Source organism: Mus pahari, chromosome 10 (assembly GCF_900095145.1).
Source record: "Mus pahari chromosome 10, PAHARI_EIJ_v1.1, whole genome shotgun sequence".
Taxonomy (NCBI): Eukaryota; Metazoa; Chordata; class Mammalia; order Rodentia; family Muridae; genus Mus; species Mus pahari.
The window spans coordinates 3,866,880-3,883,077 of record NC_034599.1 but is presented as its reverse complement, the minus strand read 5'-3'; the positions used below and the strand labels follow the sequence as shown (position 1 = coordinate 3,883,077).

Genomic DNA, 16,198 nt, shown 5'->3' with positions numbered 1-16,198 from the left:
AAGAAGAAGAAGAAGAAGAAGAAGAAGAAGAAGAAGAAGAAGAAGAAGAAGAAAAAGAAGAAGAAGAAAAAGAAGAAGAAAGAAGAAGAGGAGGAGGAGGAGAAAGAGAGATGAGAAGAAAAAGAAGAAAGGGGGGAAGGAGAGATTGTAAACATACCTAAGTGAGAGCCGGTGCCCTTGTCCCTCTAATTTCCAGGGCCCTGCCATGGATGTAAGGTATTTGTTACAGCCACTGTCTTAGAACCTGTTTTACTTCTTGTTTGACATTTGTGAAAATGAACTACAGCAAGGAGAGAATGGAACTGGGGGTGCAGAGGCTGAGGTAGTCTTTGAGAGTGCTTGGCAGAGATCAATTCTCAGTACCAGTCAAAAGACAGACCCTTAGCAGGTAGCTGCAGTGTGGCCCTATGTGCAGCGATTGGATGCCAGGTCAGACCTTATATTGATCTGCTCATTATGGACTCCTGAAGGACAGCCATGGGGTTTGTCTAATTTAGGTAGAACGACTTCTCTGGAAGGCTTTTCTTTTAAGCAGAACTCTCCTTCATTTGAGACCACCTCTATTTTTACGCCAAATTACAAATATTTCTAAGTTCCATTTTATGTAATGGTGTAGCCTGTTCCCACTTAGGTATTTCTATAAGATAGTGATGAACCCTTCAGGCCACTGGGCCAAGTCAATGAGTTCACTGAAATCTTAAGATGTTGGTCCTAAAGACAATCAGCTGACTGACTGTACAGTTCTGTATCTTAAAGACCACTCTGTGATCAAGAAGTCAGCAGGCTTATTGTTAAGTCTCTTGTCTTAGTTTTTACAAAAGAGTTTTCCCTTTCCATCAAATACATGCAGAGCACACAAGGGGTGAAGCCCGCACCTGTAGTATTCCTCTCCAACAAAGAAAAGGGTCTTCTGAGGTTCCTTGAGGTAGACAGCAGCATCTATTCGTTGCACATGCCTTGGGAACCCGAAGTCATAAATCGTCCGTGGAGGACCTTGCATATGGAATCCTCGAGTGACCCAGTAGTGAGGACCTGGAAACAAGGGTTAGAGTCTACAACGGTTCTGTAACACTCACTAATACATTCCACTCTTGAAGATCTCTTTTCTGGATAGTGAATGGGGCTAGTTCCTGTGGAATTAAGTATCTAGTTACTCAATTCCAATATTAATAGACTTCAAACTTCCCTGAGGCAAGTCTACATTTATACCTTGGGGAAGCAGTAATATTGATACAATTGTGTCTTCTTACTCTTATGTCTTTATTTTTTCAATATATCTTTTGTCATTTCATGTCTGCATGAGGAAGAGGGGACAAGTAACAGCTAATGATGATGCTTTTCTCTTAAGTTGACAACAGTTGACCCTTTTGCCCAGAAAAATAGCAAAACCTAATAGCTGGGCTTTTTGGGTAACTTTTGTGGCTATCTATTGCTGAGACACATGTTCAAGAGTGGTGCCATTCTAATCACTTCGCAGATGAGAAATGGAGTCTCAAGGCAGTTGGGAAATGTCTTAGAGTCAGTCATAGTGAAGGACTGAAGTCAGACACTGCATTCTTGAGGGGCCATCTTTGGAAATCACAGGAGGCTGTGCCCGGGCAACTGCTCTAAGCATGACTCTATAGCAGGATATCAATTAACATGAAGGCTCTCACTGGAATGTGCCATGCTGTTCTACAAGAGAGGCCAGGAGCTGGTTTTAAGCTCCCCAGCCTTGGCCATATTGCATGGTGCTCACTAAACTCAAAGGCTGGTCCTGGGGACAGTTGATAGGCACTGTCATCTCTTCCATGGCGACGACAGTCCTGAGCAACACTTAGTGTCCATGCGAGATCTCTAGGTACCTTTGAAGAAGAAAGCAATGCCTCGCTCAGCCACTTCGTAAGCCGCGTCCACATTGGACATGAGCTGGGGAAAGGAGCTGGTGATGGTGCTGGGCCGAATCCCTGTTGGCAAGTGCACCTGCCTTCTCCAGAAAATCCTATTGGGTGGGCCAAAAGAAGCCAACAACAAGGATTGGTTGAGTTCTTAAATTGCAGAGATTGAAATGATACTGTAAGCCACAGATAAGTGGCAGAGAACATTGTGAAACCCCCCAGTGCCATTTCCCATGTTTATAGAGTGACACATTATAATTATAATTATTATTGTTGTTGTTATTATTATTGCTATTATTATTATTACAGGGTCTCATGAATTTCAGATTGTCTTCAAACTTATTGAGGATGACTTTAAACTTCCGGTGCTTGGCTTTCCACTCCTGTGTGATGGGTTTCAGGGGTGAGCTGTCATGACTGGTTTTTAGTTTTTAACCTTATAAAAAGTTTCTTCTTACTTTTCATTGTATCACACCTCTGAGACTTCACTCAATTTTTTATTATTTACTCCAATATCCAAAACATAGATGGGTAGAGTAGTGAGATATCCATTAAACATACACGCTTGGGTCCCAAAGATCACTACATGCAAATTTCTTTTTCCTATACTACTCTGGTTGTTTCCAAAATTAAAATCACAAAAAGAAATTGAAAAATGACCAAATTTCTAAGCAAAAATTAAACTCTACTTGTCATCTAAAATCATAGAAGATTACTGGAGATTCTCACAGGTATTATAATTTTCACATTGTACCAGTCTTGATTTAAATTATTGCAGATATTGGTAGGACTAAATTGAAGCAAAGTACTCATTCTAACTCAAAATTTGTGCCACGGGAACATAAAATTTAATGCTGCCTGGTGACAATGTTAAACAGCCTGTTACAATGTCCATGTCCATGCAGTGTTATACTTTATATAGCACTTTCTATTCTTGAAAACTTTTCACAAACTAATGGGAGAAGAAAAGTTATGTTTGATAGATAATAAAACAATAGAACATAATTTCAGCAGGTTAAAGCAAAAGATGAATTAGAATTAAACAACTCAAAATGTAGTCTCCCTGAACTGAGACTTGTTGGCAAAGGGTAGGCCAGGACACACAGGAACTATGTAATGCAGCAGATGGATACCAGCAGTCCATAATCCTCTGATAAGGAAAGAAAGCAGCAGAACTTGATAGGACCGAATAACTGATAAGATATTCATTGCCACTGTCTGCCTTTCTGTGCCTGGTAGCCAACTCATGCAGAACATAATCAAGACTCAATAAACGTTTGTTGGCTAATGCCGAAGGGTTGAACAGAATATATTTGATCAATAAATTTCATAGGTTATGAGATTTCCATTTTCTATTACTAGAATTCTAACTAATTCATTCAAATTGATTTTACCTTACTGATAGCCTTCTTCTTGGTCTTTGCTCTGTGTTTATTCTGGGACCTGGGGGGGGGGTAGTCAGGATCATGCCTTACCCATCACTTTATCTTGGGTATTAGCATAGTGCCTGCTATCTCTGATCCATGTTGTTTAACTGTTCTTCTTCTTCTTCCTCCTCTTCCTCCTCCTCCTCCTCCTCCTCCTCTTCCCCCTCCTCCCCCTCCTCTTCCTCCTCCTCCTTCTCCTCCTCCACCTCATCCTCCTCCTCTTCCTCCTCCTCCTTCTTTGACTGGGAACTGAATTCTGAATCATGCTAAGTAATAGAGCTACCTCCAGCCCGAATGTGTTTTCTTAAAATTTCCCCATGTACGAGACCCTTTTAGTTCTGAGAAAATTTTAAGCAACCCAGTATATAGGCACACAAAATAACAAATTAAACATTTGCTGGTGATAAATCACAAAGAATTTTGTCTTAATTTAAAATTTCTTTGGCATAGATATAATTTTTGGCCATTTACTAAAACAAATTTGCCCTCTAATGAGCTGCTTGTTTGTCTAACATAGACCAGATCAAAGATATATTAATTTGATACTTCTATAGGAGGAAAATATTAATAATCTATGTTTTCCATAAACTATTATAAAAGTAGAAAACTTTACGCATACAGTGGTAACACAGAAGTCTATAACATACAATAGTCTCAAATCTAGGTGAAGGCATCAGGCAGTACAGGCAGGGCATTGCACGCTGTGACAGCCTACCCAGAGGAAGCTGTGCATGTTGTGTGATTAGAAGCAAGGCTGTGGTGAAATTACACGACACAACATGGGTGAATGATGCTAGATACACCTGGGACTCATTACATGTTTGATTTTTAACTAATATTTTGTCCACTGATTGTTCAGAAATGTTTTACTGTTGGCAAGCTTTTGCTTCCTGTGCATTGAAGGCCCCACCATATGGAGTATTGTGACCATCTTCATTCCACAGCTGCCTAGGCAGATCTGTGTTTCTCTTTCAGGAGACGTCTTCATCCCATTTCACGGCCAGTCATGGCAATCCAGCTCAAGCTGTATATGGCTCTGCCTTCTGTCCACACTACCCCGTGCCCTCCTTGACTCTGCTGCTCTGGCCCTTTTCCTGTTTGCAGGAAGGAGAGGTACCTTTCCCCTCTTTTGATGCTCCTAGTTGCTGACTATTCTTGCGGGATCAGGGAGTGTGGTACAAAGAGAGAAAGAGGACACAGGAGACATACAGACATGACTTGCCAGATCCCTGGGAACAGACCAGGATAAGTTAGGAAGCAGCCATCAGAGTGGGTAGGTGACGGCTAAAACCCACTAGTTTCAGTAACAAAGAAACAGGGAACTTAACAGAGCAGAAGAGGGGAGAAATTCCAGACTCCATCCTGGAGGTGAGGCAACGCTTTGGGGAGTTTTCATGGCCCAGCCACTTGCCAGACTGGAGCCATGGCCTATGATCTTTGAAAATCTGCTATGTACTTTCAGTAAAAGACACTCTAAAGAGCAAAAACCAAGGAAAAGGAAGCTAAAAGTTATGTACTGAGAAAGGAAGGGGAAGTGCTAGGGAAATACTCTTGTCTAGCCACAGAGTATTCTAGGAAACAGACCCTCTGGGACTGGGAGAGCCAAAGTTTTGTTTTGTTTTTTAACTATACAGAATATGAAGGTTTATTTCCAAAAAGATTACATTTTCTTTGAACCAGGATACATAGACGCACTTAATGTAACAGCACCTTCTGCAAAAATAGGTTACATAATACTCCAAAATGCAAGGAACAATCTTATTCTCTAAAATTAGTTATGTTTTAATGCCAAGAGGTCTATGAAACAAAACCGCCTCTGACCTGTAAGCCTCTGACCCAGCTCAAGGACAGGTACTACCTGAGATGTTGGAGGCTACTGTGGAGATAATGTGACACATATTTCCACTTCCCTAAACAGATTTGTTTGACCCAACTCCACTCCGTGTGCTTGGCCACATGTGGGCTGGAAGTGCACGGGCAGAAAATACACCAGGATATACCTTGCCCCTGACTGGATGTAGGTGGGAGGTAATGATTGCCCCTGATTGGACCTGATGGGAAATGGCGAATTCTGGGTTTTGCCTTTTTAAAATCCCTGTAAACCCAAAATTCCTCAGGGCCATTTTCTCGGAACCCACAGATGGATCTAGCCAGAGAGTTCCATCAATCTGGAGAGTATTTAATTAAAACCTGCTTCAAATTTGACTTTAAATTATGGTAGTGATCTTAATTTCAACAAATGAAACTAACAGGGACCCAGAGCAATTGCCACTGGTCTATATTAGAAACCTGGCCAGGCAAATAGCCTCTAGATATCCAGGAAGAAACTGAGTAAGAGCCATGAAATATTCAGAGAGGTGGAAATATGGTCAGAGCTGAGGTGGCCAGTCCTAGAGGCATGAGCTGTATCCACCATCGGACCTGGCGAACACCAGGGAACCCGAGAGAGCTGGCATGGCTTTAGGGTATCTGCTTGTACTTCTGTCCCTCTTTTTCTTCTGTTCCATTCCTAGCCAGGGAGGGCTGCCTCATTTTCTCTGACCGTGTCCTTATTGACTCCTTCTCTGTTACCTGGGCACAGTCACCAGCCCCTCTCTGCCTTCTCCCTGTCTACTCTCTAATTAATTTCCTAGCACAGACAGTATCACTGGTGCTCCCTTACTTCCTGCACACAGTATCACTGGTGCTCNTGCTCCCTTACTTCCTGCACACAGTATCACTGGTGCTCTCTTACTTCCTGCACACAGTATCATTGGTGCTCCCTTACTTCCTGCACACAGTATCATTGGTGCTCCCTTACTTCCTGCACACAGTATCATTCACACAGCCATGAAGACAAAGGAGGGCCCACCCCCATTCAGAAGAGAGAGCTCACAAGTGACAGTCATCTGTCATTTTGTCTGAATTCTTTTATTATTATTATTTGTAAGTACACTGTAGCTGTCTTCTGACTCTCCAGAAGAGGGAGTCAGATCTTGTTATGGATGGTTGTGAGCCACCATGTGGTTGCTGGGATTTGAACTCAGGACCTTCGGAAGAGCAGTCGGCATTAACTGCTGAGCCATCTCTCCAGCCCCTGTCTGGATTCCTAATCCATCAAAACTAGTCTAAGATAGCACCCCACCACCCGTTCTCTTCTCCTTTTATTTTTTTATTTGTTGGTTTTTCGAGACAGGGTTCCTCTGTATAGCACTGGCTGTCCTGGAACTCACTTTGTAGACCAGGCTGGCCTTGAACTCAGAAATCTGCCTGCTTCTGCCTCAGGCGGAGTGCTGGGATTAAGGGCGTGAGCCACCATGCCCGGCTACCTGTTGTTTTCTAATGCAGCAACCTTCGGAGCTTGGTGATGGAGAGGTGGCTCAGTGGTGTAGTGCACTGGCCGCTTCTCTCTGGTTCAATTCCCAGCACCCACATGGAGATTCACAACCTTTCATAACTCCAGTTCCAGAGGATCTGACCCTTTCCTGGTACCAGGCATGCAAGTGATGCACATATATACATTTGGGCATAAACATAAAATAAAATAATATTTTTTTAGATTTATTTATTCATTTCATGTATGTGGGTATACTGTTGCTGTCTTCAGACAGCACCAGAAGAGGTCATCGGATCCCCATTATAGATGGTTGTGAGCCACCATGTGGTTGCTAGGAATTGAACTCAGAGCCTCTGGAAGGGCAGTCAGTACTCTTAACCGCTGAGCCATCTCTCCAGCCCAAAATAAAATAGTCTTAAAGAAAAAAAAAAAAAAAAGAAAAGGAAAAAGAAAAAGAAAAGGCTGCACCCCAGACAGAGTGTTCAGGAGAGCGCTTTCTTCTGGGTTACCCATGTTTTCCTCCGTTCCAGACTCCTGGGAAACATGATTTCAAATGTATGACAGCAGCTCCTGATTTTGTCTCTCCTTCCTAGAGCAGTTTGCATTTCTTTTTCTCCACTGGCTCCTCGTCCTGTCTTCAAACATCTTTGAAATCCTTTTTATTCGCCTTGCTATTGCCTCTTCTAGCTGCTATGTTAATTTCCCCTTTCTATTAGTATGATTCACAGGTGGATGATCTACGTTTACCATTTCCATTTCTCACTCTGTACTCTGTGACATCCGCCCTTGTCCCTTCCCACACCTCATCCTTCTGCTGGGAATACATTCCTCAGTTAACCCTTGACCTTGTGTCACAGGCTGTCATGCCAAGCCCTTACTTTGCCTTGGGGCCATTGTCTTCTAGTTCTACTTGGTTTATTTTTAGGTGAAATACAAGCTGCTAAAGCCAACATGGAGTCATGGCAGGCTTGAGGCAAAACAGAGCTGTGTGGTCGTGAGGGCCCCTGCTTATGATGGCAGTAATCCCTGTACTCAAGAGAATTGTTTGAGCTCAGGGCTTTGGGGCTGGCTTGGACAACACAAAACCCCATCTCAAAAATAAAAAAGGGAAAAATCAACAAAACAGTACTACCTTAAGAATTATGGGAGTGAAGTTAGTGCCCTTATAAAAAGAGATACCAGCCGGGCGTGGTGGCACACGCCTTTAATCCCAGCACTCGGGAGGCAGAGGCAGGCGGATTTCTGAGTTTGAGGCCAGCCTGGTCTACAAAGTGAGTTCCAGGTCAGCCAGGGATATACAGAGAAACCCTGTCTCGAAAAACCAAAAAAAAAAAAAAAAAAAATACCAAGGGTAGATGAGATGGCTCAGTGGGCAAAGATGCTTGACACCAAACCTGAAAATCTGAGTTTAAGCCCAAGACCCATACTCTGGAAGGAGAGAGTCAACCTTCACAAGTAGTCCTTTGACATCTACAGGCACATATGCACCTACACACTAGAAATCAGTAATAAATGTATAAAGGAGAATGTATGTGAATGTGAAGAGGTCAGCAAGCATCTAGTAAAATGGTAGCTGCCTGTACAAACCAAAAAGGGAGATTCCAAAATGAAAGCCATCTTGGAGGTCCTGTCTTAGCCTCCAGATCCATGAGAAGCAATGTTGAGGTTTGGGTTTTTGTTATGTTTTGTAATGCTAAATACTGGCCTCCAAGACCTGGTTGTCCCAAGGACGAAGGACAAGAGAATCTGCATATAGATCCATGTGATGCTATGTGACCTTGCTGCCCCCACATTATTCCTGATTGCCGAATAGAGATGCCTACAGCCTATTGCTGGGCAACATCTAGATAGGCAGGGTCTGGAGTTCCCAGGTTTTGTGTCTGAGGAGAACCATGAGGGGGAGAGAGAGAAGAGGAAGAGAGAGAAGGGGAAGAGAAGGAAGATGCCATGGGTTAGGTGAGTCATAAAAGCATAATCAAGAGGGCTGGCCAATTGAAGTTAAGAGCAGCCCAAATGGAACATGGAAAATTATAATTAGGGATTATTAATGAGGAAATATTCTAATAGCTTAGAGGGTAGATATCTGCCCAGCTCTAGTGCTGATTAAAGCTTATTATAATAATAAAAGTTATGTGTCTTTTATCTGGGAACTGAATGATCAAAGGTGGGGTAGAAACCCTGGATAGATATTAAATACTTTGACAACAAACAGACTCTACTGTAAGCCACCCAGCCCTTACTGTGTTCCTATGGCAATCAGAGTCAGAGCACAGTGATATCTCCTGGGCAGAAGGGTTCTGGGTACATTTTATGGTTCCCCTTTCCTCCTTCACCAGGCTGGCTTTGAACTCAGGATCCTCTTGCCAAACTCCTAAGTGATGAGATTATAGACACATGCTACTACACCCCAGCCTCTCTCTTTTCTGAACGAACAAAAAGTATTCTTACAGTAATAGTTTTAAGACCTCATCCCAAAATAAAGAACATATTTCTCAGGCCTCACCTCTTCAGGTACCATCCGAGGATCTCTGAGTTCATCCCCATTTCCTAGCACAGCTCTGCCCCCTGGCAGGACTCTTGTCCCTGCACACAGCTCTGCCCCCTGGCAGGACTCTTGCCCCTGCGCACAGTTCTGGCTCCTAAGCATATTTTTTTTCTCCTGAGTATAGCCCTTCCTGTCTTTTAGTGGTGAAAAAAAAAGTTTGCCAGTTTCCTGTAGCCCAGACTGGCCTCAAACTCACTATATAGACAAGAGTGACCTTGAATTTCTAATCCTTCTGACTCTCCACCTCCTCAGGGCTGGGGTTACAGGTTCGTGCTACCATGACCAGTTTATGAGACACTAGGGATTTAACCCCGGGACTTGGGAATATTAGGTGAACACTGTCCAGACTGAGCTGCATCCATGCCCTCACAGTGCTTTTTGAATGTTTTCTTTCATGAGGCATGCCAAGACAGCTGCTTCTATAATTTTTGACAGTATGGCAGTTCTTGGTACCCAATGCGGACTAAATGGACACTTTTCCAGTAAAGAAAAAGGTCACACACATATTCCTGAGGTCCTCTGTCTATCCTGATACCATTAAATTTCCTCCAGTAAAGGAAAGAATATGGGTGAATGTTGCTATGTTTCTATTTTCTTCCATAGAATTATGAAGGGATCATGAGGACAACTGTCAGATTCTCTCAGAAGTCAGAATATGGGGCCAGATGCTATCTATGACAGCTGACAGATACTGAAAAAACCTGGAAGCCTGAAAAATGAGGAGTTTAGGAAAAGCTTTTCATTTGAATTACCTACCGATGTATGTGTCTATTTGACCACTCACTCATACATCCATCCATCCATCCACCCACCCCCATCCACCTACCCATCCATCCACCTATCCATCCATCTACCAGCCTATCCATGCATCCATGAATGCATCCATCCATCCATCCATCCACCCACCCCCCATCCACCCACCCATCCATCCACCTATCCATCCATCTACCAGCCTATCCATGCATCCATGCATGCATGCATCCATCCATCCATCCATCCACCTTCCATCCCATTCATCTGTCCATCCATCCATCTACCTACCCATCCACTTATCCACCTCCATCATCTTTCCACTCACACATGCGTGCATTCACCCATCCACTCATCTGTTTAACTAACTAGCTAATTGTCATTTGCCAACTGTTGAATGACCCCTTATTGCTCCTCTCACTATGCAAATAATAACAGTTGCCGGATACACTTGGGCTGATGGCCTAGGGAAACCAACTTGCTATCTTTTAACTACATTCTTCGGTTTTTTTCCCCCTATATTAGGGATTCTAGTCTCTATGACTGAACCAGTTAAAATAAATCCTGCAGCTGTTTGGAAAGCACTCAGCAAAGTGCCCAGACTAAACCAGTACTCTATCCACAGCTACTTGTGCAGTTGTATATCTCCTGAGATCACACTGCCTACCCTACTGCATGACCTTCAGTCATTGAGGCAATGGCATTGGTTGGCAATGAGCTGAGGCCTGCGGGCATCTTGGACTTACCTATCCTTGAAGAACAGAAGCTCCTTTCCCAACATTGTCACCGCATCAAAGGATGAGCTGGAGTCACAGAGGTCGGGGATGGATGGCTTGTGTGGTGGGATATGGGGCATGGTGGGCTTTCCTGGGAATATTTTCCGGGGTCCTAGGGTTCAAAGTGGAAGATGATGCCAGCAACTCAGAGCATGTACATATCTACTCTTGAGAACTCTAGAAGCCTGCACACATTCCCACTGCAAATGGCATTGTCTTAAGGAGATGGCTCTCCATGGCAGGCAGACCTGGGCTTGAGTCTCAGCATCTCTAGCAGTTAGTTGTGTGATAGAAACAAATAATTTAACTTTTTAAACCTTGGCTACATCAACTGTAAATTGGGCTACATCAACTGTAAATTGTAATCTACTTGTGAATATTGTGTATACTCAAGTAATACCTGAAAAACACTATTAAAAGTTGATGACTACTGGAGAGTCAGTTTTGTCTATGGGTGTGGACTTTATTAGGTCAAATATGCTCCAGTATACAGGCAATAGATATTGGACTTACTGGGTTGTAAAAAGAGATGGCATGGGAACCTATATGAATCTGGGAGGAGATAGAGTGAGGTGTGGGAAGTGAGTATGATGAAGAGTCATTGTATAAATATATGAAATGCTCAAAGAACTAATGAAAATATTATTTAAGAGGTAGTTGCTATTTTTCTTATCATACATAATTAATTTGATACCAAAAAATATCCTAAGATTCCCTACTACCTTTAACCTTAAAAGCTTGCAGTTATGAAATGAGAGTTTGTACAAAACAACCTCACCATGTATGGATGACTAGTGTTACAATGAGTGTCACAAACAGCAGATTATCTGTATGGTTGAGCAGTAGGGTTATTAATATCATGATTGCTATTGTTAGGGAGTTAAGACCACTTATTCATAAGTGGGTAAGCACACGCACATATGTATGTGTGTTTGTTCATGTGTCTCTGATGTGAACTATAAAATACAATCACTGTCTTCTATCTTCAAATGCATACATTTTATTTGCTTTGGAAAGAGGCAAATGGACCATTTTCTTATGCTTTTCATGGCCAGAATGCTCTGGAAGGAAGATGTAGCAGCATCTTAGGAAAGATGCAACACTTTTAACTGGTAGATGATCTTTTTATAGATTGACAAAGTTGTAGTGGTGACCCTAGTCATCTTTATCTAAGCAAGTAACTCCTATTAAAGTGCACATTTTCTAACTTGGAGGGTGAATGCCTGTCATTTTTATGGTTAGAGATGGTGAGGAGATCATACCGTATAATGCTTGGATCCCTTTCACATCATCCTTAGGGAGATGAAATCTATAGGGGTTCTGGTACTTATAAGTTGGGTACATCAGTGCTGATGGGTCTGTGGAATGGCCCAGGCCCAGAGCATGGCCAAATTCATGAGCAGCGACGGTGAATAAATTGAACCCTAAACAACACAGAGAGAAAGCATCAACACAGGTTTTTTTGTCTTTGTTCTCTTGCCTTACAGGAGACTTTGTGCCCCATCACAGTTAATTCTGCTTTCCATAACAGGTTTTAAAGGTTGGTGGGTTCTAGCACCTGGCTCTCCTGACTTCAGTCTATTTTAGTTTCTTAATGCTTTTTGGGGTATGGGGGGGGGAGGAGAGGGAAATGTAAGACAAGCCACATCCTTATTAGTGAATAACAGAGACAAGGCAGAGGGGTAACAAAAGGCTGTGTCGTTAGTAGTGGTAAGGAAATTTATAATAGTGCATCAATTTGGATCCTATACAGTTAAATCACTTTCTGCTACTACAGTCTACTCCCTTTTTATAGTACAAGTTGGTTTTAATAAAAAAAAAAAACAATCTCTGAATAGACACTGAACATATAGTACAATGAGGTCAAATTACTTTCTGCTATAGACAGATTATAGGCTTATACACAAAGGTGAATTCCATTATAAAAGGGTTAACTTACTGCTTAAAAATAAAGCTGCTTTCATACAACTCAGTATTATACATGTTTAGCATTTTAATCAATGTTATGAGGAAACTAGGTTTGAAATAATTTGCCTATGGTTACAGTTAACAATTGGTGGAACCAGGAATTGAAATTTTAATCTGATTGACATCAAAGTTGGAATTCTATACCTGAGTGTGTGGGGGTGTACAGGTCTCCTTCATTTGCATGTCTCACATGGAAGGTTTCTAGATGATCTGCATGACATTCTAGAAAATTCACATGCTCCCCAATTACACTCCTTAGGAGACTACCAATTCATTTCCTGGGTTCATTTCTAAATAAAATGCATTCCATATACAGGTAAGGAATCTTGTACACCTGAATAAGAAGCAAGCTGTGCATTGGGAGGGGACTGGTTCTGTAGTTTAAATGCAAAGAAAGAGAGATGAGGCTAGCCTATAGCATCAGCTTGGGAGGGTCTTTCCCCCTGTGGTGTTCCCTTCTGGATTTTTGGCTTACTTGTTTTTCCTACCCAGCCTCCCTAATTAAAGGGTGGCTTGGGACGTTGAACCTCAAGGTTTCATGATGGAGGCCCAGAAGAAGATACAGTATTTTCCAGGTTATGGTGAATTGTGCATATATACCATTCGTTCCCATAGTCCACTTCTCAGCATTGTCGAAATGTGTGTCTCCTCCCAGGCCTTCTCCAGGAGCAAATGCATGGGCCAGAGTCCCTCGGGGCCCATCAAATGGGTAGGAATCCCCATGATCTAAGTAGGAAATATTGATTGGATTAATGCCTAGTAATTCTGGGAGTGGGAGTGGGGTCACAAAAGGTGGGTAACATTCTCGACAGCATTGACCCTTAAATGCACTTTTCAATATTGATCTCTTAAAGATCTATTTTTAATTATGTGTGTGTGTATGTGCACACGTGTGCATCCCTCAGGGAGTATTGCACATGAGTACAGTGCCAAAGGAGGCCAGAAGAGGGCAACAGATGTCCCTGGAGTTGGAGTTACAGCACAGCAAGTGCTCTTAATTGTCAAGCCATGCCGGGCGGTGGCGGTGTTGGTGCACACCTTTAATCCCAGCACTTGGGAGGCAGAGGCAGGCGGATTTCTGAGTTTGAGGCCAGCCTGGTCTACAGAATGAGTTCCAGGACAGCTAGGGCTACACAGAGAAACCCTGTCTTGAAGAAAAAACAACAACAACAAAAAAAAACCCAAAACCAAAAACCAAAACAAACAAACAAAACTGTCAAGCCATCTCTCTAGCCCTAATATTCATTTTCAAGTATATATTTTAAAATATGATTACAATATATTATATACAAATTTTATATATGTTAAGAAATTGAAAAATAAAAAGGACTATTTTATACTTCAAAGGAGGCATTGCAAACTTTGCTGTAATGGTTTTTATTGCAACACACAGTATATGGTAGACTATCACACACGGATTACAGAAGGAGAAAGAATGGAGGGACATTTGCTAGCAATCCAGTTCACTGAATAAAAAAATGGTCTTGTTGGCAGAAAGAGCTTTCAAAACTGATTCCTTTGAGAAGGTTATTTTTTTTAAACTATGTGTGTGCTTTCTGTTTCTATTGCACAATATAATTTGTGGGCCAAAAATGTCTTTGTCACTTAATGTCTGTGCCACCCTTCAAGCAGAACCATTGTTCATTGAAACTATTGATGAATGACTTCATGGATAGACCATCTTAATACACACACCATTTCTTAAATGAATGTAACCCTCAGTCCTGTGGGCTGAGAATGATGACAATCACTCAAGTCAAATAGCTTTGACCATAGCAGGAAATATGTATCCAAATAATCGTGCCTACAATTCATTCCTTGGTGCAGCAGAGCTGTCAACTCTTACTATGGAGGTAAAATCCTTTGGTGATGTGAGGGACATTGAAGTACAGCCTTATTACAGTGAACTCCAATGTCTAAAACTTGTTCTTATTTTGGGTTTGTACCACAGTAAGAGCCAAGATTTTAATGTTCCCCTAAAAACAAAACAGACAAAAAGACTATCTATTTATGTTCATTTAATACATGACCACCATTTTTATGATTGGTATAAAAATATATATTGTGTTGAATATAATAAAAAATAGTTATAAAAAAAAAAGAAACCCAGAGAGCTATATTTTACTTAGCCAGATGATTTCAATATGAGCCAAGTTTGAGAAACCTCTAAGCTCAAATTTAACTTGAATAGGAGTAACTACATGTTTTCAGAGCAGACTAGATTCAGCAGGCGTGGAACGTGGCTCTAACTTTTTTTTTTTTTTTTTTTTTTTGAGACAGGGTTTCTCTGTGTAGCCCTGGCTGTCCTGGAACTCACTCTGTAGACCAGGCTGGCCTCGAACCCAGAAATCCGCCTGCCTCTGCCTCCCAAGTGCTGGGATTAAAGGCATGCGCCACCATGCCCGGCGTGGCTCTAACTTGTAACAACTCCTCAAAGCTGATGGTCTGAGATAATGATGCATTCAGAAGGAAGACTTTACGCCCAACCCAAGACTGTCCAGCTTACTCAAAATCAACCTAACTTGTAACTTCCCCCACTCTCTTTTTGACCAAGGTATTAACAACAAATGCTAGTTTAATGTGCTACTCCTCCAAGATTATGTTTACTTGAATTGGAATTCTTTTTTTTTTTTTTTTGGTTTTTCGAGACAGGGTTTCTCTGTGTGGCCTTGGCTGTCCTGGAACTCACTCTGTAGACCAGGCTGACCTTGAACTCAGAAATCTGCCTGCCTCTGCCTCCCGAGTGCTGGGATTAAAGGTTGAATTGGAATTTAACCTACAGCACTTTGATCTTTTCAGATAAAATTTAAACAAAAATAACTTGAAAACACCTTTCAGGCTTTAGTGGAGATATTTTGGAGAGGCACTAATTCATGTTGATTAAATAAGTGACGTGTAGGTTAAGGTGCTACTTGGAACCTAAGGGAAGAAAATGCCAATGGGAAAGGAAAGGGGAGTCTTTGTATAACTGTATAGACAGCTACATTCTGCTTCAATTTTTAAAATAAAATTTTTTTGTTTTTTTAAAAAAGTGTCTTTGTAACTTTGATAAACCTGCATGTTTAAAGTCTATGAAAGTAAAGTTAGTCAGGATAATTTGAGCACCTAGAGACTTCAGTGTTTTGTTCTACAATGTATAGTTAATGGTATTATGAATTCAACAGAAAAGAAAAACATTTGAAAAATGTGACATAAGCTACTGTTCACAATTTCTCAGAATTTTGGCGACAGGGCCCAAGTTTTTGTTATTTAAAAATTGGTATTTGTATTTCATTTTATTAATTCATTAGTTAACTTTAAAATTATTTACTTTGTGTGTGTGTATGTGACTGGATGCACACAGTGTTGTGTGGAGATCAAAGGATAACTTACAGGAGCGGATTCTCTCCTTCTACCATGCAGGTCTCCACGATCAAACTGGGGTAATCAGACTTGGCAACAAGTGCTCTACCTGAGCCACCTCTCCAACGCTGCTTGTTTTCTTTAAAGCCAACACCCCAAATTCAAGATGCTACTTCTCAGGTAAAAATCAATTGTGA

The 16,198-nt window shown here is 41.7% G+C and overlaps 1 protein-coding gene across 1 annotated transcript in view; it reads right to left on the bottom strand.

Annotated features, from left to right (window-relative positions):
* The window catches only part of Mmp20 (matrix metallopeptidase 20), a 44,521-nt gene that overhangs the window by 16,032 nt on the left and 12,291 nt on the right, over nt 1-16,198 (bottom strand). Inside the window, exons 4-8 of the mRNA XM_021207614.1 lie at nt 13,260-13,385; nt 11,954-12,115; nt 10,662-10,803; nt 1,845-1,981; nt 876-1,032 (exon numbers count right to left, since the gene is read on the bottom strand). Of these exons, the coding sequence (XP_021063273.1) occupies nt 876-1,032; nt 1,845-1,981; nt 10,662-10,803; nt 11,954-12,115; nt 13,260-13,385 (724 nt within the window). The remainder of the gene's footprint in view (nt 1-875; nt 1,033-1,844; nt 1,982-10,661; nt 10,804-11,953; nt 12,116-13,259; nt 13,386-16,198) is intronic.